Source organism: Anolis carolinensis, chromosome 6, assembly GCF_035594765.1.
Source record: "Anolis carolinensis isolate JA03-04 chromosome 6, rAnoCar3.1.pri, whole genome shotgun sequence".
In the NCBI taxonomy this organism is placed as follows: domain Eukaryota; kingdom Metazoa; phylum Chordata; class Lepidosauria; order Squamata; family Dactyloidae; genus Anolis; species Anolis carolinensis.
In genome coordinates, this window is record NC_085846.1 from 28,704,065 (window position 1) to 28,726,996 (window position 22,932).

A 22,932-nucleotide genomic window follows, 5' to 3' on the forward strand; every position below is an offset into this window, starting at 1 on the left:
TTACCATTTTTAAAATATTGTATTTCCAGGCAAGTATCAAATTCTACCAAGGTCTGGAACACTAGCGGAAGTGTATAGACCAGGCATGGACAAATTTCGGCCCTCCAGGTGTTTTGGACTTCAACTCCCATAATTTGTTAGGAATCGCAGAAGTTGAAGTCCAAAACACCTGGAGGGCCAAAGTTTACCCATGCCTGGTATAGACAAACACTATCTTTGAGATAACTATTCTACCTGATAAGGATTCCATGCTGGAGATTTCTTCCTCAACCAAAAACAGCAGTTCCCCCCCGCCCCCTTCACTTTCTCTTCCTTATGTCTAGAGCATGTTACTCTGAATAACATCCTGATTATCAACTTCATTGTTTGGTCCATAAGCTCTGAGTACCCTCATTCCTACATCTACGAGGCCTATACAGAAAGTAGATTACGTTTTGGAATTAAAAATGAATAAAGTATAGGAGAAAACAATTTATAATATGCAGTTTAAAGCCACACCCAAATACCACATCTCATGTAGTCGCCATTCAAATCTAGGCACTTACCATAGCGATGAATGAGCTTTGCAACTCCTTCCCCACTAAATTCTGCCACTTGCGTCCTCAACCAGCCTTTCACTCCTTCCTGCAGCTGTGCAGTGTCGCCAAAACGCTGCATTGCCAGCCACGCCCCCATTGTTGGAACAAGTGGTTGAGGACGCAAGCGGCAGAATTTAGTGGGGAAGGAGTTGCAAAGCTCATTCATTGCTATGGTAAGTGCCTAGATTTGAATGGCGACTATGTGAGATGTGGTATTGGGTATGGCATTCAACTGCATATGGTAAATGTTTCCTCTTATACTGTGTTCATTTTAAATTCCAAAACGTAATCTACTTTCTGGATAACCCTCGTACATTGCTGGAAATGATCACTGTCATGCTCATCACTCCATCCAACATACACACACAAACACTATTACTGTCTCCATTATTTTTTTCATTCTCAGCTTTTCTATTTTCCTGTCTAATTCCCCAAACAGTCATGATTGTGTATTTACATGCAGGTTGCGTGTTTTTCTGTTCATGCACCATGGTATACACTTGGAATGACTAATCAGAAATGAGTAATTTTTTTGAAATAAATTCCCTTTCTCCAGCAATGAAGATTCTGGCTAAACATTATGATTCTGACTAAACAAGGTACAACTCCAATTCTTTCCACTGCAATGATAACATTTAGTAACAGTGACAGTTAAATTGACATGGCCTCAATTAATGGTTCAACAGTGGGCTTCAGCTATGTCACATGCTCATAAGTGTTCAGGACACAAGAAGAAGCAGGGGAGGAAAGTATATGCAGTAGCTTATAGCACTTCAGTGGCTTTTGTTAAAGTAATTAAAATGTAACTAATTTAATTGCTTTTGAGCAGTGGTTCTCAACCTGGGGTCCCCAGATGTTTTTGGTCTACAACTCCCAGAAATCCCAGCCAGTTTACCAGCTGTTAGGATTTCTAGGAGTTGAAAGCCAAAGCATCTGGGGACCCACAGGTTGAGAACCACTGCTTTAAGAGAACAGGAGCCCTTGGACAAGCAGAAATTGATCAAATGTGGGTTTGGCAATATTGTAGCTCATATTACCTGGGACTGACTTGCTTATAGGGAGGGGGAAGCTGTTAGGATTTCTGGGAGTTGAAGGCCAAAAACATCTGGGGATCCCAGGTTGAGAACCACTGCTTTAGAGGAACATCAAATTCGGAGCAATTTAAAAAATGTACTGTGAGGATAATTGATCATTTATGGGGTCCTTTAATTTTATGTAACTGTATTGGATTGCTTTCTAAAAGAGCTTCCCATGATCTCCATATTACTGTCTAGTAGCACTGATTTTGTGTAACCAGAAGATGTGATATTTTATTCAAACCTAGAGATATCTTATGTTAAAATCCTGTTTCTGTAAGCATTACCTTTCTCTACATGTATCAGAAGCATAGGATCCACCTTAAGGATAAAAGTGAGTCAACATTTCTCAAACATTCAAATCCTAGGGGAAATAAAGCACTCCAAAGAATCATGGTTGCCTTTGAGTGCATCCAGTTCTAAGTTTATCGGTCCTACCAAAGAAAAAGTAATGGAGCCTAGACTGGACTCCAAGGAATTACTGTCACTTTCTAGAGGCTTGACAGTCAGAAGAAACTCCTAGATCAAAATCAAAAGCTTTCATGTTGCAAAGGAAAAGGAGAAATCTACCCAAGAATCCCATTTTTTTTAGTCTTAGGGAGCACTGGGTCATGAAAAAGAAGGAATCTATGTAGTCAGTATTAAAAAAAAAACACCCTGTGTTGTTGGATGGTTGCAGAAATGTACTACCGGTAGTGGCTGTACGTTTTTGCAACCTGATGCTTTCCACATCATGGAACAACAACTTCCACCATACTTGTGGAAGAAGAGTGCTGTAAACCAAAACACCTGGAGGGTAGGAAAGGATGGCTTTCTAGAAGCTCATTTTGGTTTGGTCTCAATGATAAAGGGATTACAGGGCTAGAATTTAGTAATCTGCCCACCCCACTTGGTCCACCCACATCCAAGAAGGTAACAACAAAGGGATAACTCCTGTACAATGTAGTGCTCTTACCCGTAAGTCGCCATTAGTAATATGAGATCCAGGGAAGGAGGCATAAAGGGGTTCTTTCCGGTAGATTTTGATAATGCTTCTATCCTGGATATCTCTGCAAGAAATAAAAGACAAAACAACCAAACAAATATATTGGTTATTGTTTCAAGAGTCAGATAAGGTACTACCAGTTATAGTGGCAGCTGTACAGAGGCAATCTGTTGAGATCACTGGCCCTTGCCAGCTGCTAGAGCCTTCATGCAAGTGCAGATCAGCATGCCCAAGCCCATCCAAAAAGCAAAAAGGATCTGCACATTTAATGCAAAACTTGGAGTGAATACATATATATGGATTTTTCCACACAGTTCCTCTTTGGCTCTTGTGTATAGATTTTGTGCTTGGGTTGAATACTCTTCCAATGAATTACACAGATATCTAGTACTTGCTAGAAACTTTAAGGCTGAATCCCCAAGCTTCACATCAGAGGAATTCTGCATGGCTCCAAACACAGATGCTGCCAAAGGCTGATATGTGGCAGCTCTCTGATTTCTCAGAATTGCTTAATGTGGGATACACCAGGGATTTGTGGAAGGGGTAATGATAAACTAGGGATGACTAAGGAGCAATTTGACATAAGTCTCTCACAATTATGCTCAGTGTGGATTGAGAGTGGCTAGAAGTACATTTGTCTCCCTTTATCGTAATATTAAAAGTCAGCAACAGCAGCCCCAATTAAACTGATTGCCAGGAGATTGTGGACGCACAAAAGGAAAAGCTTCACATAACACATAATTAATGGATGATGAAATTATCTGCTGCAAGATGTGGTACTGTCCACTGCTTTCAAAGAGGCATCAAGACCATTTGTGAAAGGCAGTTTTATGATTGCCTTCCAGCTACAATTGCTCTAGTTTCAGAGCCTTTAAACAGCTGAATAATAGATGGTGGGGTCCAAGAATGAGTTGGGATTGAGGGATTGGGGACTGTTGTTTCCATAAACTCCTGCATGCGAACGTCACAGCGACTTCAGACAAGCTATTTAAGAGAGTCAGAACCTAAATACCTAAAACAGTGGTTCTCAACCTGTGAGTCCCCAGGTGTTTTGGCCTTTAACTCTCAGAAATCCCAGCCAGTTTGCCAGCTGTTAGGATTTCTAGGAGTTGAAAGCCAAAGCATCTGGGGACCCACAGGTTGAGAACCACTGAACTAAAGGCACCAGATCCCATCTGATCTTGAAAGTTAAAGCAGGGGAAGCCCTGGTAAATACTTGGATGGGAGACCACCAAAGAATACCAGGTGGTATAGGCGACATTTCAAAGGAAGGAACTGACAATGCCACCTCGGAGTAATCTCTATGAAAATCACAAAGTTGCCATAAGTTGGCAGGCGACTTGAAAGGACACACAAACACACCACACTGTAAGAGGCAGAGTGCTAGGCCAGATGGTCTAATCCAGAAGGAGCTTTAAATTCTCAACAGTTTGATCTGGGAGGAACAGAAAACCAGAGCTAAGGCTAACAAACAACAGGTGTCTAGACAGAGTGTATTCTTAATGAATATTATATTGGAAGAACTTTTTGTTACACACAATGTGTTACACCCAACCTCCTACAATTTTGCTGTAATGAAAAGAAAAACACCATTTCATTCTGCATTAATCAGACTTTCTCTGGAGTGCAGACGTGGGCATTGCACTTGGATAAAGACACAAGAAAAATGGCAACTGCCTCAGAACAGGGCAGTAGAAATGATTGAGGGAATGCAGGGAGACAGGGAATTCTATGATGCAACTTAAGAAAGAACTGGGAATATATAGCCTTGGAGACATGAAGACTCGTGCGGGCAGAAGAATAGTGCTTTTTCAAATACTACGCCTAGACAAAGGCAAAGAGCAGGACTTGACTTCATGGGCTTTAAATATACTTGAATAGATGAGGAGAAATGTCTTCATAGTCAAGGGTTCTTTGCCAATGGAACCAATGGCCCAGATGGATAGTGGGCCTTCCTAGCTGATGATCTTAAGGCAGGGGCAAGACAACCACTTGTAGGGGATGCTTGAGCTTCTAAATGGGACACAGAGTTGGATGAGATGGACTACATCATTATCTAATGAGGTGGCAAGACAGTGTTCTACTAAGTAATGCAGGGTGCGGGGAACAAGGTTACCATAAAATAATTACTTTTGAGATCAAAGGAGATTGAAAGAGTATCACTTTAATACTGACACATTGTGACAAAAGTATTCCCCTTCCCATTGCAGCAAGTACTGTGTTTTCCCAAAAATAAGACACTGTCTATATTTATTTGTCCTCAAGAATCAGAATCGTAGAGTTGGAAGAGATCTCATGGATCATCCATGTATATGCAATTTTTTAAAAAGTGAGATATTACTTTGGCTTTCAGTATATATTTTTTATCACAATAGTGATTTTTAAAAAGAGGTAGCACATTAGTCCCACATTACTCTTGAAGTAATGAATAAAGATGAATTCACCAAGGAATGTTGAAGCATATTCCTCACCTGACATCCTCCAGCTCATAGAACACGTTGCGGGATTCATCCTTAATCAGGATGGCAGTGTTGGGAGATTTCAGCATGCCCATTGTCAACTTCTGGGGAAACATGTGGACGATGAGGGCATGTAGAGTATCCATGCTGCTAATTTCATGGGTGATGTGAACCCGTCTCGTCTCATCTCCAAACTGTAGAAAAAGGATGCCTGGGGACATGGAAAATTATGGGAGTGCAGAAAAGAAACTGGTCAAGAGATGCAAAATATTGGTTAACTCAATTCATGCTTAGAATGGTCTAAGTGCAGTCTTCTGAGTAATGCAGGATTTTTCTTTGGGTTTAAAGAGTTAAACTACAGTGCAATTGAGTCAGAATGACAGATAAAAATATCTACCCTTCAATGTGAATGCCACACTCACAGTATACCACATTCACTGAGATCTTACATTCAGTTTAGTTGGAAGATAATTTAATGCCCACCTGTAACACAGCCTAGTGTGTGGAGTTCTGAAATTTCCTCCCAAAGGAATCCCATGTGTACCTATCTCTTCTTGTATTTAGGATAATTAAATATATTTTAATTTCATCAGCCACATGGGAGTAACTAGAAAAATGAGTTTGACATTCTGCTCTTATTGCTACTGTTAGCTTAAAAGGGAATATTAATTGATTCTTCAGTTGTATCAAGATGATAGGTTTATGTTAAAAATATACCCCAGAAATGTGTTCTGTCAAACGCCTAAAGTTACTATTTGTAATAAAAATAACAATAATTAATCCAAAAATATAACCCAGAAATGTGTTCTGTCAAACGCCTAAAGTTACTATTTGTAATAAAAATAACAATCATTAATCCAAAGTAAATAAGTAAATTAATATGTACAATACGTTATTGAGTTACAAAACCTTTTTTCTTTCTGTATCACAGCTTCCATAATCTTGGATTTGTATCAGGAAAGTAACTTTCCCAAGTACTGGAAATTAGGTGCTTCAGATTGTAAAAACATATGCCGACTAAGCTAGGAAGACTATGTAACAGGGGGCAGGTGCACCACAAGAGGTACTTAGAGCCAAGTAGAATCAAATGCATATTCTCACAGAGATCACTACAAACAAAACTCCACCAGTGTGAGATGAAGGTCAACTTTCTTGAAAAGGATTCTGCTTTATGATCAAGGATGTCTTTGTCAAAGGCTTTCATGGCCGGGATCACAGGGTTTTTGTATGTTTTCCAGGCCATATGGCCATGTTCCAGAAGTATTCTTTCCTGATGTTTCACTCACATCTATGGCAGGCAACCTCTGAGGATGCCTGCCATAGATGTGGGCGAACATGGCCATACAGCCCGGAAAACATACAACAACCAAGGATGTGTGTTGTCCAAGGCTTTCATGGCCGGGATCACAGGGTTGTTGTATGTCTTTCGGGCTGTGTGGCCATGTTCCAGAAGCATTCTCTCCTGACGTTTCGCCCACATCTATGGCAGGCATCCTCAGAGGTTGTGAGGTATGTCTTTGCTAAAAACGAATGCTTGAACATGGGACCAGCCTGAGTCACCTTGCTATATATAGTGTCCACTCCTAAGTTGAAAGACAACCAGATTGCCACTTGAATTTTACTTCAACACTAACAACAGAGCAACAGCTTCACCCCTAAGGAATGGAAGCTATTACACAGGACACTGTGGACATTGTGTGTTATATATGATATTGCCTTAAGGACAGGACAATACCTAGAGATGAGTTTGCAACCATCTTTCAGAATCTGCTGCTTCAGGCATTTATCTTACTTTGTCTAAGGTCAGGCTTAGTCTTGCTTGAAACCTTTGTACCCGAGGAGTTTACCTGGTGACCGAAGCTTTGTTTGGCTGGTAGAACGGGACAAAGGCAAGCTTTGCCGGAAGCGGTTCATTCTGTTGAACCCTATGGGCAATTCGGCTTCAGACATGGTTTCCAGAGACTCTGCTGATGCAAAGGAGAGTTTGGCTTGATCAGCCAGGCCAGGCTGAGAACCCTGTGTGTGCCGGGAGCTTCGAGTCTGAAAGGCAGAAAAAAAAAACCTATGAGTACAGATAGAACCAGATTTTTTCTATCAATAAGTTGTACTGACTGTGAACATGTCATCAATTCCCTATCAGATTTCTATGCCAGTCTAAGATCTAATATCTCAACTAGAGAGGCTGATGAATCTATGCTAAGTTGGGAAGTCAACACATATGTATATTCCATTTATTTAGTAGTCTGCTCCAGTTGGGACTAATCATTGGATCTAGGTCTCCTGCTCTATAGGAGGATTAACCAGCCTGGATGGTTCATGTTTTCTGTGTCACCAATGGAGTTGATTCTATTCTCAGTTTCAATTTGAACTTCAAAGGAGTTGTCCAAGGTATTGAATCTTACCCTCATAACATGCTCAACAACTTGGAGCAGTACTCAACCTGTGGGTTCCCAGATGTTTTGGCTTCAACTCCCAGAAATCCCAACTGGCTGGGATTTCTGGGAGTTTCAGGCCAAAACACCTGGGGACCCACAGGTTGAGAACCACTGACTTGAATAGTTTCTTTAACGTTTAGATCAAACTCAAGAGTAGAGTGCTTATCCTAATAACATAAGAGCCACCTGCTGCCATTTTTCCTAATAGTACACCATGTCTAATTTGTGCTCTGCATCTTTGTAAGTTAGACTCAGGCCTGGCAAATTATACAATATTTGGCAATGCATGTTTTTTTTTTAAGTCCATATTTTCTCAACTTACAGCATTACAGGGTCAATCCACTACAGTTTTTCTAAGCTCTGTTACAGCTAGGGTTGGTGGAGTGAAATCTAGAAAGGGGTACTATACTTTCAATGGCTCTGCAGAAGAGAGAATTTCAGCAAGGGTTGCTTGTTACCTGGTTTCGAGGCAAGCAACACTTAATGAAATTCCTTCATCTACACAACCATTAATGGTACGGGGTCTAGGAATCTATCTTTCTGTGACTTTCCTCTGCTTTCTCTTTTTTTCTAAACATAGAAAATTTGTTACTGAGAGAAAGATCTGAAGAGTTTCTTTTGATTGGTAGCGTTAAGAGTGGTCTGTTTTGAAGCAGTCTCATTTGCATTATTGCAAAGTGACTTAAAGTGTCATCAACTCCAAGAACAGAACACGTTCCTTAAAAATGTTCAGAAATCTCTGCATACATACAAAAGCTTGAAAACACAGATATATCTATCCTAAACTCTGACCTTGAATTTGGAGATCGTAATAAAGATACAAGCTTTAACCATTTTAATTGGTAGATTTATTCACTAATACTTCACTTAATTAACAGATAGGGGAATGATTAATTTCAGTCACTGGGGCTTTGCGTTCAAAGAATGGTTGTTTGGTTCTTGTGCATTACTATAGCTGAGACTCAGAAAGATTAGATTAAAGATGTGCTTTTCTCCTTAAAATGGAAGTTGATGCAAATTTATATAAATGCAATCAATTAAGACAACTGATATGTTAAAAGGCAGATTACTAATCAAGTCAAGATTCTTTAATTGGTCAACAGCTCTTACTCGTAATGAGATTCTGCTTCATAGAGGGAGTCCAGTTAAATTAATTTAGTAGCCAAGCGATGATCCAATTTATTCTCAAAGCCACCTGGTGATCAAGATTATAGAGACTTACACACATATACCTGTTGGCAATCTGTTCACGCATGCCATCAGCACAAATAATTACCTTGAGTCTCCTTTCTTCTCTTTCTTAGTTCCTTTTGCTAACTGTCTTTTGGCTATGATGCCTTTCTAATTTGCTAGAGATAGCTTTTAAACTGCCTGCATTTATAAATAGGTATAGGATAAGATTTCCAATTCAGTTCATTTTTAATAAGAACTAGACAAAATGTGCCTTTTTGAAATTTGCAGTGAGAAGAGCCTTTATGGGAAGAACTTCAAATTTTAAAAACACAACCTGAATGTGTTGGATATAGCAACCTTCTTCAAGCCTCCATGAGTTATGTGGTATGTATATAATCTAGATTGCTTACTGCAATGTATATGTATATATTGGTTTGCAGTTTTCTTTAACTCCATGCTATGGGAGGGACCGCAGACCATGTGTTCAGATCTGGGCTTATTCAGGACTCAGACTCCATTTTAGAAACAGTGCAGTTTGGAAGACTGTAGAAGATGTAAGCATTATTACTAAGCATTATTGTCTTCTCTAATAAATCATGTCTGCCTTATTCTATACAAAATTCAGATTTTTTGCTCAGAAAATGGTTCTGAAAATGTTTTCTGAGCAAAAACCACCAAATCTGAATTTTGTACAGAATAAGGCAGACATGATTTATAAGAGAAGACAATAATGCTTAGTAACGTGAGAAGCAGTAGGAAATGAGAAAGACTGCATTAAAAGTGGATGACTAAATCAAGGAAGCCACAGCCCTTGAGTTACAGGACATAATGTCTTGGGGCTCTTCCACACAGCCACATAATCCAGAATATCAAGACAGAAAATACCCCGATATCTGCTTTGAACTAGGTTATCTGAGTCCACACTGACATATATTCCAGTACAAAGCAGAAAATGTGAGATTTTTTGCTTTGAAGATCTCTCATTCACAGTGCTGCCATAAATTTAAGTCAACCTGATGACAATTCACAGAAAGAAAGTCCCAAACTGCAAATATTCTCTTCAGTCCATGGTTTCTCATCAGGGTTTTTCGACACTCTAGAAAAAGCAAGTCCAAACATTTTTTTAAAAAATTGTACTCTGATTTATGTCAACCAGATTCTTTTGAAGAGCCTCCAGAGACAACTATTGCTCTCCTGCTGTTGAAGTTGATATTTAGTTATTACCTCTGAGCTTTGAGACATACACTCGTCCTGATTAAAAACTAACGTTCTTTGATTAATTTGGTGAAAAATCTATGCAAGCTAGGTGCTTTCACTAGATCTATAGCAGTAAATTCTATGAATTAATACTATTTGGTGGTCTGGGTACTTTCAAACTTCTTGCATAGCTTGAAAAAAAATCACCTTTCTGTATTGCAGCTACCAGAACCCTCCAGCCAACAAACCTTCCTGTGTCACGGTCTCTTCAAGACCCGCTCATCCCTTAAATCCCTAGACTGGACAAAGTGTAAATCTATTTGCAAATAAGCAACTCAGCTTGTCATTTCTATGTCCCTTATTGAAATTTCACCAAAGCCTCATTGAAGCTGTGAGGAGCATTGCAGGGGAACTGAGTAGCTCTCTAAGGGCAAAGACAGACAGACATCAAAAAGAGGCTCAGTGAACTGTGAAAGCATTTTGAGCTCTCTTTTGAACATGCATCAGAAGCACAGCAGCCCGCTGAATGCTGTTGCGCTGCAGGCATTGACTGGCCGCTTGGTTGTTACCTCTCCTCTTTCCTCTCCTGCTGGGGGAACAAAGCACTGGCAGACATTTGCTGGAGACGCAAGGACGTTGCCCTGTTCAGGTGCAGGGCACTTTAGATGCTTCCAGATGGATGCCTCCTGGTGGTACCAATCAAAAGACATTGCACAGTTATTCCCTCTTTCTGTCTTTAATGGATTTCTTTGTGGAAAGGAAAAAAAAAGATGAAGCTGTAAGAAAACCCAGGAGAGTTACAAATGGAAAGCAACAACAACATCTACACCCCAGTATCAGAGGCAGTATGCCTGTGTATTTAATTTGCCAGGGAATTGATGTTGTTGAGTGAAGAGGCACTCATGGCTTGCTGCTGGGCTTCCCAAATGCAACTGGTGGGTCAATGTGTGAACTGAAAGCGTGACTTGATAGGCCTTTGGTGTGATTAGATTTATGTTCTTATGAAACAAGACAATTGGACACTAGAATTATTATTTTTTCTCTCTCGCAGCAGTATTAGAAGCAGTGAGAGGGAATATCTTGTGTTTTTCTGCACACAAAAGCAGGGAGTGTGTAAGGAAGCATTTTGCTCTTTTGCTCCCTGTCTGTCTTGCATCCTCACCCCACTTGGGGAAAATGTTGTAGGGAAAAATGGATTCCCCACTATTTCTCATAGAAATGGACTGCTGTATTCTGGATCACTCTACATGTCCGTGGATAACTTAATGGACCCGGCACTTATTTTCTCCTGCTATATTGAGAACAGAGATTGCAAAATCAGCATACAAACAAGGCCGATACAACCGTGGTGGGGCTTATTTCTTAAGGAGGTGAGTCTGCCTATTGGGAGACTCTATTCTATTCTGAGCTTTGAGATAATCTCTGAAATTCCAGGAGATTAACTATTCACTATTGCTGAAAAAACAGCTCCTGGGAGACATGAAGGCACCTAATGTGATTCTGGAAGAGAAGCATCAAGGTTTATGATAGCAAGAAGTGAGAAAAAGTAATGACCATGAGTCCCAGCAGTATAAACAGTCATATGCCAAGAGTCCCATTTCACACGAATGACTGTATATCCTCCCAACATAGAGGTGCCATTGGCACTGATAGTCCCAAGAGAGTAAGACTGCTGCTGTGTTCATTGTACTGAAATTGCGTGTTTGCTCTGTAAATAACACCTCTGTGTCAGAACCCTGCTCCTAGAGCCTGAATATGGCGCTGAGTTTCAGGGTCACTGACATTGTGAACAGATAAGACACCTGCATCCTGGGATCCTGAGAAGAAACGGCTGTGGACTTGGCGGGGAAACTTTGCGGGGTTTTGTTGGGCGGGAAATGTATATTTGAATGAAGGGGGAAGGGTATATAAAGGAATGTTGGCCGATGCCTCCCATTCTTGGCTTTTTCATGTCGATGTGTAAAGTTTCTTGTGACAACACAGCAAGTCCCGTGTCATCATTTAGGAGCGGCTGTAGTGAGCTGACACCTCTGTCTACTCTGGCCAGTTTCAGTAATCAGTAGAACCAAGACTGATTCAGTCCGGTCTGGGATGGAGTTGCATATAGAATAATGCTTAATAATGATAATGCTTAAGTTACCCTCAAATTCACAAAGTCATCAACTCCCTAAGATAATCAGATCATGCCCTCACTGTTAGATAGAAAACACAAATGGTAAGGCTCCATTTGTGGACCCTTACCATTGTCCCTTCTGTAATTCAATTGCAAATGCAATGAAAGACTGGAAAATTTACTTTCCCAGATTTCATTTTCTAGAATTGTGTTAAGAGTATGGGTTTTTACCTAAATCTGTTTATAAGAAGAAGAGTCAAATATAGGATAGATAGATCTGTTATTGACTAGTCCACTGACCATATCAACAATAAAAGACAAAAGCAGAAATACATAGACAAATAGAAGAGTGAATACACACACAAACACACACACACAAGGCACAGAGACTGTGCCTTGTGTATCCAAAATGAGCACATTTGTAAAAATTTGCCAACATTGCACATTTCTTCCCTATCTACTACTGAAGAGGAGGTTCAAAATAATATGAACTGTTCAGAATGCCTAGATGCTCACTGTCAAATTGCCACTTCTGAAATTTGTACTTCAGTTACACTTTACATCTTCCCCTGCAGTAGTGAGGCCTAGAATTTTTAAAAGAAGATTATTTTTTAAGTAACTAAAATGCAAACCCAATGTCACTTTTGGCACTTGGATAGCTAATATAATAATGGAATTATTAATACAGGTCTGATTATAAATATCATTTTTTTTAAAAATGAGACAAACAATTGTATACTGGAACATGGTTCAGAAGCTAGGAGACTGGTCGACCAGGTGTTTGTATTAGGCTTGTGCAATCGCAGTGAACCGCAATCCGTTTTGGTGTCCCGAGTTTCAGAGGGGCCCCCGATCCATTTTCCTGGAGTCTCCCAAATGTAGGAGGGTGAAAATTTGTTTTCACTCTGGGGAGCCAAAAGATGTGTTTTCTATCCAGCCCATTATGCCGTGCTTTCTTTCCCAGGCCTGCATGCAACACAATCTTTCCAAGGCACTGAAAGGAGGCAAGTTCTTAAAGCTGTTTCTACTCTAGAGGAGAGCTGCTGCAGGCAGGTGCAGACTCTTTCACTCTCGGGCCTGCACCATGCCACACACTCTTTCCAAGGTATTTTGAGGAGGCTTCCCACTTCCAGGTAAGGAAGAATAATGACCTCTTGACACTATCCTCCCTGGGTTTCCTTTTTAAAAAATCCTCTTTTTTGGCATGCTTCAGTCTCTTTTCTGTTTTAAGTTTAATGATTCCTTAGAGCTGTTTCTACTTTCTGCTCAAGAGGAGAGGTACCAGGTGGTAGTCGTTTTCAGAGAATGAGGTTTTTCTTTTTGTTTGCTGGGATTAATTTAAAAAAAAAAGATTAAACTGTGATGCCGAATAGGGGAAGATGAGCCGAGATCGGCTGCCACGTGGTTCCATTACGGACGGGAATCTGTGACGGATGGGTCCTTGCCGTTTTGTGCACCCGAACAAACTGAAGAAGCCGGATTGGCTGAAAGAAATGTCTAAAAATGGATCCGCACACAAGACTAATTTGTATCTGTAGGAGGGATAAATTTAAATCTAGAGTGGCCCAACCTTTTCCAGTTTCAATCCAGTATACATAAATCTTATAGTGTATCAGAATACACTTGAACTTTTGTAAGCGTGGTAGGAGACAGGAAGTTTCAAGAGCTTGCCCTGCAAAATTGATCTGGAAGTTGCCTTCTGCTGGAAACTTTCCAGTGCAGTTTCCTTTTTAGACACTTTTCCATGAAGGGAAAATAATTCTGTCAGAATCTGCCAGTGTGGAGGGCCAATTTATACAGTGAACAGATTCATGCTTTTAAAGAGAATGTTTCAACTTGGGCTGCTGGTTGATAGTCAGATGTTTGAATGCTGCTGCTGTTTCAAAGGATCTCCACTCCTGGGTGCACATAAAAACTAGCTTTTTGAGGAGAAACGTTCAGTCCTTGTATGCATTATTTCAAGAACTGGCTGGGGGATTCCTATGACCTGTGAATACAGGTTTTACCTACAGCTGTGCATAAGAAGTTGGACTCACTTTTTAAGGATGAGCATTAAAATCAGGCCTGAAATCCCTTCAAAGAGAAAATATGAAATTGATATTTCTGCATGTTCCAATACAGGTCTATTGTGGCTCCAGCTGACAGTCTTCTGCCATTTGCTCCTACTACTTAATAGGAGAGATGTGGTGACTCCACCCAAAGTGTTTTTCTGCCAAGACTCATTCTATCATTTTCCATACTATGGGAAATCTGTCAAGGAAGTAATGATGAAGTAAATAGCTAATCATACCATGTCTTTTGACTGGTAGCCTTAGGAGCCATCAGTTTAGAATGCCTTTATTTCCATTGTGTTTCAGTGCTATGCATTTCACATACAGGAACATATTAATATAATGCAGATTTAGACTGTGGAATTTGGATTCTTTATCCCTGAGACTATTATGGCTCTGGCTTCTCTTCTCTTTAGTGTAAATGGTGTGAAACTCAGAACTTGTACAAAGCTCTCATTCAGTTTTCGACCTAGGCAGCAACCAGGATAACATATGCTTGAATTTTAATATGTATTATCAACCCCCCATATCCACAGATTCAACTATTCATGGCTTGAAATATTTTTAAAAATAAATATGTTCCAAAAAGCAAACCCTGATTTTGCCATTGTTTATGAGACACCATTTGACTCTGCCATTGTGTATAATAGAACTTAAGCGTCCACAGATTTTGGTATCCACAGTGGGAATTTAAAGAGATTTAAAGATGGGCTTAAAACTAATCTTAAAAACTGTGGCATAGACACAGAGAACTGGGAAACCCTGGGCCTTGAACACTCTATCTGGAGGTCAGCTGTGACCAGCAGTGCTGTGGAATTTGAAGAGGCACGAATGGGGGGCGAAAGGGAGAAATGTGCCAAGACGAAGGCATGTCAAGCCAACCCTGACCAGAACTGTGTTCCATTTGGAAACCGATGTCCTCACTGTGGAACAACATGTGCGTTAAGAATAGGTTCCACATTCACTGCCAAGACACTGCACTTGGAAGGCCATCATACTCAGACAACAAGGGATCACCTAAGTAAATAAGTAAGTCAGCTTGAACCAAAGCCCAGCAGATGCTAAGAGCCACTGTAATGGCAGCCCCCTTTTCTTCCTCCCTTACTACCTGGGTGGATTTTACAAATACAGTAGAGTCTCGCTTATCCAACCTTTGCTTATTCAATGTTCTGTATTATCCAACGCAGTCTGCCTTTTAGTAGTCAATGTTTTCAGTACATTGACAGGTGCAGCTGGCGGGGACGAGGGACAGGGCCTTTTCAGTGGTGGCCCCCCGCCTATAAAACGCCTCCCAAATGAAATCAGACAGGCTCCCTCTCTCCTATTTTTTCATAAAAGATTGAAAACCTTGTTGTGAGACCGGGCTTTGGAATGATAGAAGCAGCATCAATCACAACTATAATGAGCTAAGACACAGTGACAGACCCGGATCGGACTCGGAATGCGCCTTGAATGTATATTTCTATGAACGTTTTAATTTAATTAATGTAAATTGTAATGAATTGTAATTGGAAATGTTTTATACATGTGTTTTATATTTGTAAGCCACCCTGAGTCCCCCTTCGGGGGTGAGAAGGGCGGAGTAGAAATGTTGTAATAAATAAATAAATAAATTTTCCTTAATCCCTCCTTATTATCCAACATTTTCACTTATCTAATGTTCTGCCAGCCTGTTTATGTTGGATAAGTGAGACTCTACTGTAGTAAATTATTTCAGTATGACTAAGAGCCACAGGGAACAGCATTTTAGAATAGTCACTCACTGGAAATGGCAGAATTACATACTATTACATGTTATTCATTTTTTAAAAACCCTACAGTACACACATTTTTATTTCCTTGCCCCACTCATTACAGATGAAACAAATAGAGAACTTTAAGGCAAAAAAAAGAAAAGAAAAAAAGACAGGAGAGTGAAAATGAATCATGTTGTCTTGTTGATGCTTCAGCCGCATCAGTAAGAGCACCACTATCAGCTTCTGAAAGCGTACAGCGATATTCAACAATATGAGTGCAAGGTGTGACTCTTGAAATATGTTAGCTATATTTCAGGTTGAAGTTAGACATTATGCAAACCATATGGCTATGACAACAAAAAAAATAGTGTCTACTCTTTCCTCATCTCTTCCATGACATTTTCTGAGGGGAGGGGAGACCCCACTTTCTGTTTCCCAGAGATACTAGAGAATTTTCTTTGTTCTGTATTTTTTGAGCTTACGTGCTGCACAACTTGCTGACCGGAAGGTCAGCAGTTCGAATCCATGGGACAGGGTGAGCTCCTATTGTTATCCCTAGCTTCTGCCAACCTAGCAGTTCAAAAACATGCAAATGGGAGTAGATCAATAGATACCGCTTTGGCGGGAAGGTAACAGTGCTCCATGCAGTCCTGCCGGCTACATGACCTAGGACGCGTCTACAGACAATGTCAGGTCTTTGGCTTAGAAATGGAGATAAGCACCACTCCCCAAAGTCAGACTCGATTAGGCTTAATGTCAAGGGGAAACCTTTACGGAAATATATATATATATATATATATATATATATATATATATATATAGCATTTAGTCTTTATACTAATACAAAACTTGGAAAATTATTTCATATTGCAATAACCACTGGTAAGCATGGCCAGAGACCATAAGGGGAAGGAATTTTGGAAGTATTGTATTTTTTATAAGCTCTGTTGAAACATTCAAGAGGGGTGGAGAGAATGAAGTATATTCTTTCAGATATATACATTTTTTTTATAAACAATATATAGTCCCACATCCAGATTATCTTCCAGAAGTTCCCCATAAGGTAAACTTAATTTAATTTCATCCCTAAAAAAGTAAAAAAAGCAAACATGACAAACATGTTTGAAAATATTTGTATCATACAGGTATATTTTTCCTGAAGCCATGCGTGCCTCTTTTTTCTTGCACTGAGTTTACCAAAAATTACCTTGGTGTAATGTGTGAAATGGGCCTTTTGATGTGCCTAATACACTGAGATTGCAAGGTTCAAAGAGGAAGAAATTCAAAGTGACTGAAGTCAAAGACGAATATAAACAAGGCATCTATGAGGAGTTTTAGGCAAGTCACAGTCTCCCTAGGTACTCTAGAGAGGGTTTCCTAGCGTTCCCAGTCAAAAGGTTTTGTGCAGCTGTCTTTTCTTGCTTAAAGAAATATTTTTCCAGTTTTAAAAAAATAGATAAAAGAAATGGGAAACTCAGGAGACAGAGACACTGAGACAATTTAATCAGAATCTTAACAATATACTGTGAATGACAAGGAATGATGCCAAATACTCATAATGCCAAATGTAAGCTGTGTACAATGTAAATGGTATATGCTCTCCAACTATTCCAGCTTGATAGGGACAGTCCAAATTAATCTGTTGCCCTAATTTTCCAGCTGCTTTTAAAATATCTCAGTTTCTGTCTCATTCTCCCACTTTCCCTCTTTGTCCTCACCTTAAATTCAATGGCTCCAAACTGAGTATAAGGTGCAAAAGAGAAGAAGGAGGAGAATCCTGACCTTCCCATTAGCTTAAGACAGTGGTTCTCAACCTTTCTAATGCCGCGATCCCTTAATACAGGGGTCCCCAAACTAAGGCCCGCGGGCCAGATCCGGCCCGCCGGAGCCATTTATCCGGCCCGCGGCAGCTTTCCTCCCTTTCCTGCATTGTCCCGCTCCCTGCACAAGCCTTGGAGACTTGCCTTTCCGCCTTCCCGGCCACTTTTCTGCTCTATGAGCCTTTGAGCCTCACCTGGCTCCCCACTCTCCCTGCATAAGCTGTGGAGGAGCCTTGCCTTTTACTGCTGATCAAAAGGTATTTTAATTATTATTTAATTAATTATTAATTACTAAGGTGTGTTTCCTCCAGGTTTAGCAATACGTTGATCAGCAATATACTCCGGATTTCTCCCTGGGCCAGAGACCTGAGTGAGGGAGAGTTTCTTTCCCCACTCAGACTTCCAGTCCTGGGAGAAATCTGGAGTATATTGCTATTCTTGATTAGCAATATACTCGGGATTTCTCCCTGGGTTGGAGGCCTGAGTGAGGGAGAGTTTCTTTCCCCACTCAGACGTCCAGTCCAGGAGGAAATCTGGAGTATATTGCTATTCTTGATTAGCAATATACTCCGGATTTCTCCCTGGGCTGGAGGCCTGAGTGAGGGAGAGTTTCTTTCCCCACTCAGGCTTCCAGTCCTGGGAGAAATCTGGAGTATATTGCTATTTCTGATTAGCAATATACTCCGGATTTCTCCCTGGGCTGGAGGCCTGAGTGAGGGAGATTTTCTTTCCCCACTCAGACTTCCAGTCCAGGGAGAAATCTGGAGTATATTGCTATTCTTGATTAGCAATATACTCCGGATTTCTCCCTGGGTTGGAGGCCTGAGTGAGGGAGAGTTTCTTTCCCCACTCAGGCTTCCAGTCCAGGAAGAAATCTGGAGTATATTGCTATTCTTGATTAGCAATATACTCCGGATTTCTCCCTGGGTTGGAGGCCTGAGTGAGGGAGAGTTTCTTTCCCCACTCAGACTTCCAGTCCAGGGAGAAATCTGGAGTATATTGCTATTCTTGATTAGCAATATACTCCGGATTTCTCCCTGGGCTGGAGGCCTGAGTGAGGGAGAGTTTCTTTCCCCACTCAGGCTTCCAGTCCTGGGAGAAATCTGGAGTATATTGCTATTTCTGATTAGCAATATACTCCGGATTTCTCCCTGGGCTGGAGGCCTGAGTGAGGGAGATTTTCTTTCCCCACTCAGACTTCCAGTCCAGGGAGAAATCTGGAGTATATTGCTATTCTTGATTAGCAATATACTCCGGATTTCTCCCTGGGTTGGAGGCCTGAGTGAGGGAGAGTTTCTTTCCCCACTCAGGCTTCCAGTCCAGGAAGAAATCTGGAGTATATTGCTATTCTTGATTAGCAATATACTCCGGATTTCTCCCTGGGTTGGAGGCCTGAGTGAGGGAGAGTTTCTTTCCCCACTCAGACTTCCAGTCCAGGGAGAAATCTGGAGTATATTGCTATTCTTGATTAGCAATATACTCCGGATTTCTCCCTGGGCTGGAGGCCTGAGTGAGGGAGAGTTTCTTTCCCCACTCAGGCTTCCAGTCCAGGGAGAAATCTGGAGTATATTGCTATTTCTGATTAGCAATATACTCCGGATTTTTCCCTGGGCTGGAGGCCTGAGTGAGGGAGAGTTTCTTTCCCCACTCAGACTTCCAGTCCTGGGAGAAATCTGGAGTATATTGCTATTCTTGATTAGCAATATACTCCGGATTTTTCCCTGGGCTGGAGGCCTGAGTGAGGGAGAGTTTCTTTCCCCACTCAGACTTCCAGTCCTGGGAGAAATCTGGAGTATATTGCTATTCTTGATTAGCAATATACTCCGGATTTTTCCCTGGGCTGGAGGCCTGAGTGAGGGAGAGTTTCTTTCCCCACTCAGACTTCCAGTCCTGGGAGAAATCTGGAGTATATTGTTATTCTTGATTAGCAATATACTCCGGATTTTTCCCTGGGCTGAAGGCCTGAGTGAGGGAGAGTTTCTTTCCCCACTCAGGCTTCCAGTCCAGGAAGAAATCTGGAGTATATTGCTATTCTTGATTAGCAATATACTCCGGATTTCTCCCTGGGTTGGAGGCCTGAGTGAGGGAGAGTTTCTTTCCCCACTCAGACTTCCAGTCCAGGGAGAAATCTGGAGTATATTGCTATTCTTGATTAGCAATATACTCCGGATTTCTCCCAGGGCTGGAGGCCTGAGTGAGGGAGAGTTTCTTTCCCCACTCAGGCTTCCAGTCCAGGGAGAAATCTGGAGTATATTGCTATTCTTGATTAGCAATATACTCCGGATTTTTCCCTGGGCTGGAGGCCTGAGTGAGGGAGAGTTTCTTTCCCCACTCAGACTTCCAGTCCTGGGAGAAATCTGGAGTATATTGCTATTCTTGATTAGCAATATACTCCGGATTTTTCCCTGGGCTGGAGGCCTGAGTGAGGGAGAGTTTCTTTCCCCACTCAGATTTCCAGTCCTGGGAGAAATCTGGAGTATATTGCTATTTCTGATTAGCAATATACTCCGGATTTTCCCCTGGGCTGGAGGCCTGAGTGAGGGAGATTTTCTTTCCCCACTCAGGCTTCCAGTCCTGGGAGAAATCTGGAGTATATTGCTATTTCGGATTTCTCCCTGGGCTGGAGGCCTTAGTGGGGCCTCTCCAGTATTATTATTATTATTATTATTATTATTATTATTATTATTATTATTATTATTATTATTAACATTGAGGATGGGTGGCCATCTGTCAGGTGTGCTTTGCTGTACTTTTGGTGCACAAAGGCAGAAGGGGGTTGGACTAAATGGCCCAAGGGTCTCTTCCAACCCTCTCCATTATTTTATTATTATTAGTAACATTGAGGATGGGTGGCCATCTGTCAGGGGTGCTTTGCTGTGCTTTTGGTGCACAAAGGCAGAAGGGGGTTGGACTAAATGGCCCAAGGGTCTCTTCCAACCGTCTCCATTGTTTTATTATTATTATTAACATTGAGTCTGGGTGGCCATCTGTCAGGGGTGCTTTGCTGTGCTTTTGGTGCACAAAGGCAGAAGGGGGTTGGACTAAATGGCCCAAGGGTCTCTTCCAACCCTCTCCATTATTTTATTATTATTAGTAACATTGAGTCTGGGTGGCCATCTGTCAGGGGTGCTTTGCTGTGCTTTTGGTGCACAAAGGCAGAAGGGGGTTGGACTAAATGGCCCAAGGGTCTCTTCCAACCCTCTCCATTGTTTTATTATTATTATTAACATTGAGTCTGGGTGGCCATCTGTCAGGGGTTCCTTGCTGTGCTTTTGGTGCAGAAAGGCAGAAGGGGGTTGGACTAAATGGCCCAAGGGTTTCTTCCAACCCTCTTTTTTATTATTATTATTATTATTATTATTATTATTATTATTATTATTATTATTATTATTATTATTAACATTGAGGCTGTATTTGTTTCTTTTTTTAACCTCAAAATAAAATATGTGCCATGTGCATAGGCATTTGTTCATAGTTTTTTTTTAAAAAACTATAGTCCGGCCCTCCAACGGTCTGAGGGACTGTTAACTGGCCCCCCGTTTAAAAAGTTTGGGGACCCCTGCCTTAATACAATTTCTCATGTTGTGGTCACCCCCAACCATAACATTATTTTAGTTGCTACTTCATAACTGTAATTTTGCTACTGTTATGAATCGTAATGTAAATATCTGATATGCAGAATGCATTTTCATCCACTGGACCAAATTTGGTACAAATATCCCATATGCTAAGATTTGAATACTGGTGGAGTTAGGTGGGGGTTGATTTTGTTATTTGTGAGTTGTAGTTGCTGGGATTTATAGTTCATCTACAATCAAAAAGCATTCTGAACTCCACCATCGATGGAACTGAACCAATCTTGGCACACAGAACTCCCATGACCAACAGAAAATACTGGAAGGGTTTGGTGGGAATTGACCTTGAGTTTTGAAGTTGTAGTTCATCTACACCGTGGACTCAAACAATGATGGGTCTGGACCACACTTGGCATGAATATTCAATATGCCCAAATTGGAACACTGGTGGAGTTTGGGGGAAACAGACCTTGACATTTGGGAGTTGTAGTTGCTGGGATTTATAGTTCACTTGGGCCCTTTGAACCCAATCAACGATAGAATTGGACCAAACTTCCCACACAGAACCCCCATGATCAACAGAAAATACTGGAGGGATTTGGGAGTAATTATTTGCTGGGATTTATAGTTAACCTACAATCAAAGAGCATTCTGAACTCCACCCACGATGGAATTGAACCAAATTTGGCACACAGAACTCCCATAGATTCGCTTCCAAAAAGTCTTCCAAAAAGGAAGAGAAGGACAGGTAGAGAGATCTGCAGCCTTCTCTGCCAAATATGTGTTTTCTGATGTCTTTGGCAACCCCTCTGACACCCCCTCATGATCTCCTAGGGATCCCGACCCCCAGGTTGAGAAACGCTGGCCTAAGACAAAAGCATACTGCTGTAACTTCTCTAAGCGTTTGTGTTCTTCCACATTTATAATGTTTTCCACTTTGTCCACACTTTGATATTATTTGGCCACATGTTCTGAAATGTTGCAGGGCATTATGTTCCTTTTCATACAGTGTCATATACCAGGGTCAGTGTCAAATGATATTAGAAATAATAAATCCTTCATGCTATGTCTTATGCGCTTACTATGCTGTAAGCTGTATCATTCAAGTGACAAGGAATGCTTTTCTCCCAGGTAGTTGCATAATGGCAGAATCTCCTCCTCTTCTGAAAAGATTACTAATATATTGAAGAAGATTGTATTGAGCGAGTGATCAATGAAGAATGTCATACAGCTAGATTACAAGCCTACACTGAAGTGATCCAAAATGTCTGGCGGGGGAACAATAATGGTCATGGTGGTCCAGGATGAGAGAAAAATACTGCATTTCTATGCTCAGTTGCAGAGATCATCCTTATATGTTCATTTGCAGAGGTAATCCTGTTTTTCCTTTACAATTCTTTATGTTTTGGAGATTTCTAGCATTAAAATAAGGTTTTGTGGGAATGTATTTAATTTCCTCTTTTATAAATGCTGCATTATCTGCTGTCTTGGAGAGTTAGCAAATGCAATGGAGTGTGGAAGATCCATGCACGACAATGTATAAAACATAATGTATGATAATGCACAAGGCATCGGATTGATGAGCTCATGTTCAAATTAAGCTCAGTTTCCCAAGCATGAGGAAGCAGATTCTCCACACTTAAAACGTTATACTGTTTATTGTTTTTTAAATACTATACAGTTTGGGAGGGAAGGTAAGATTTGTGAAGAGTATCATCTTCAATATCATGGCTG

The 22,932-nt window shown here is 40.9% G+C and overlaps 1 protein-coding gene across 17 annotated transcripts in view; it reads right to left on the reverse strand.

Moving 5' to 3' along the window:
- Positions 1–22,932, reverse strand: part of srcin1 (SRC kinase signaling inhibitor 1) — a 366,662-nt gene that overhangs the window by 78,999 nt on the left and 264,731 nt on the right. For 11 of the 17 annotated variants that reach the window (XM_062984357.1, XM_062984358.1, XM_062984343.1 and 8 more), the window contains 4 exons: positions 10,473–10,589; positions 6,946–7,138; positions 5,111–5,309; positions 2,610–2,703 (listed from right to left, as the gene is read on the reverse strand). In XM_062984357.1, coding sequence (XP_062840427.1) covers positions 2,610–2,703; positions 5,111–5,309; positions 6,946–7,138; positions 10,473–10,589 — 603 coding nt within the window. The remainder of the gene's footprint in view (positions 1–2,609; positions 2,704–5,110; positions 5,310–6,945; positions 7,139–10,472; positions 10,590–22,932) is intronic. The other 6 variants (XM_062984350.1, XM_062984353.1, XM_062984359.1 and 3 more) reach the window with 1 other exon arrangement.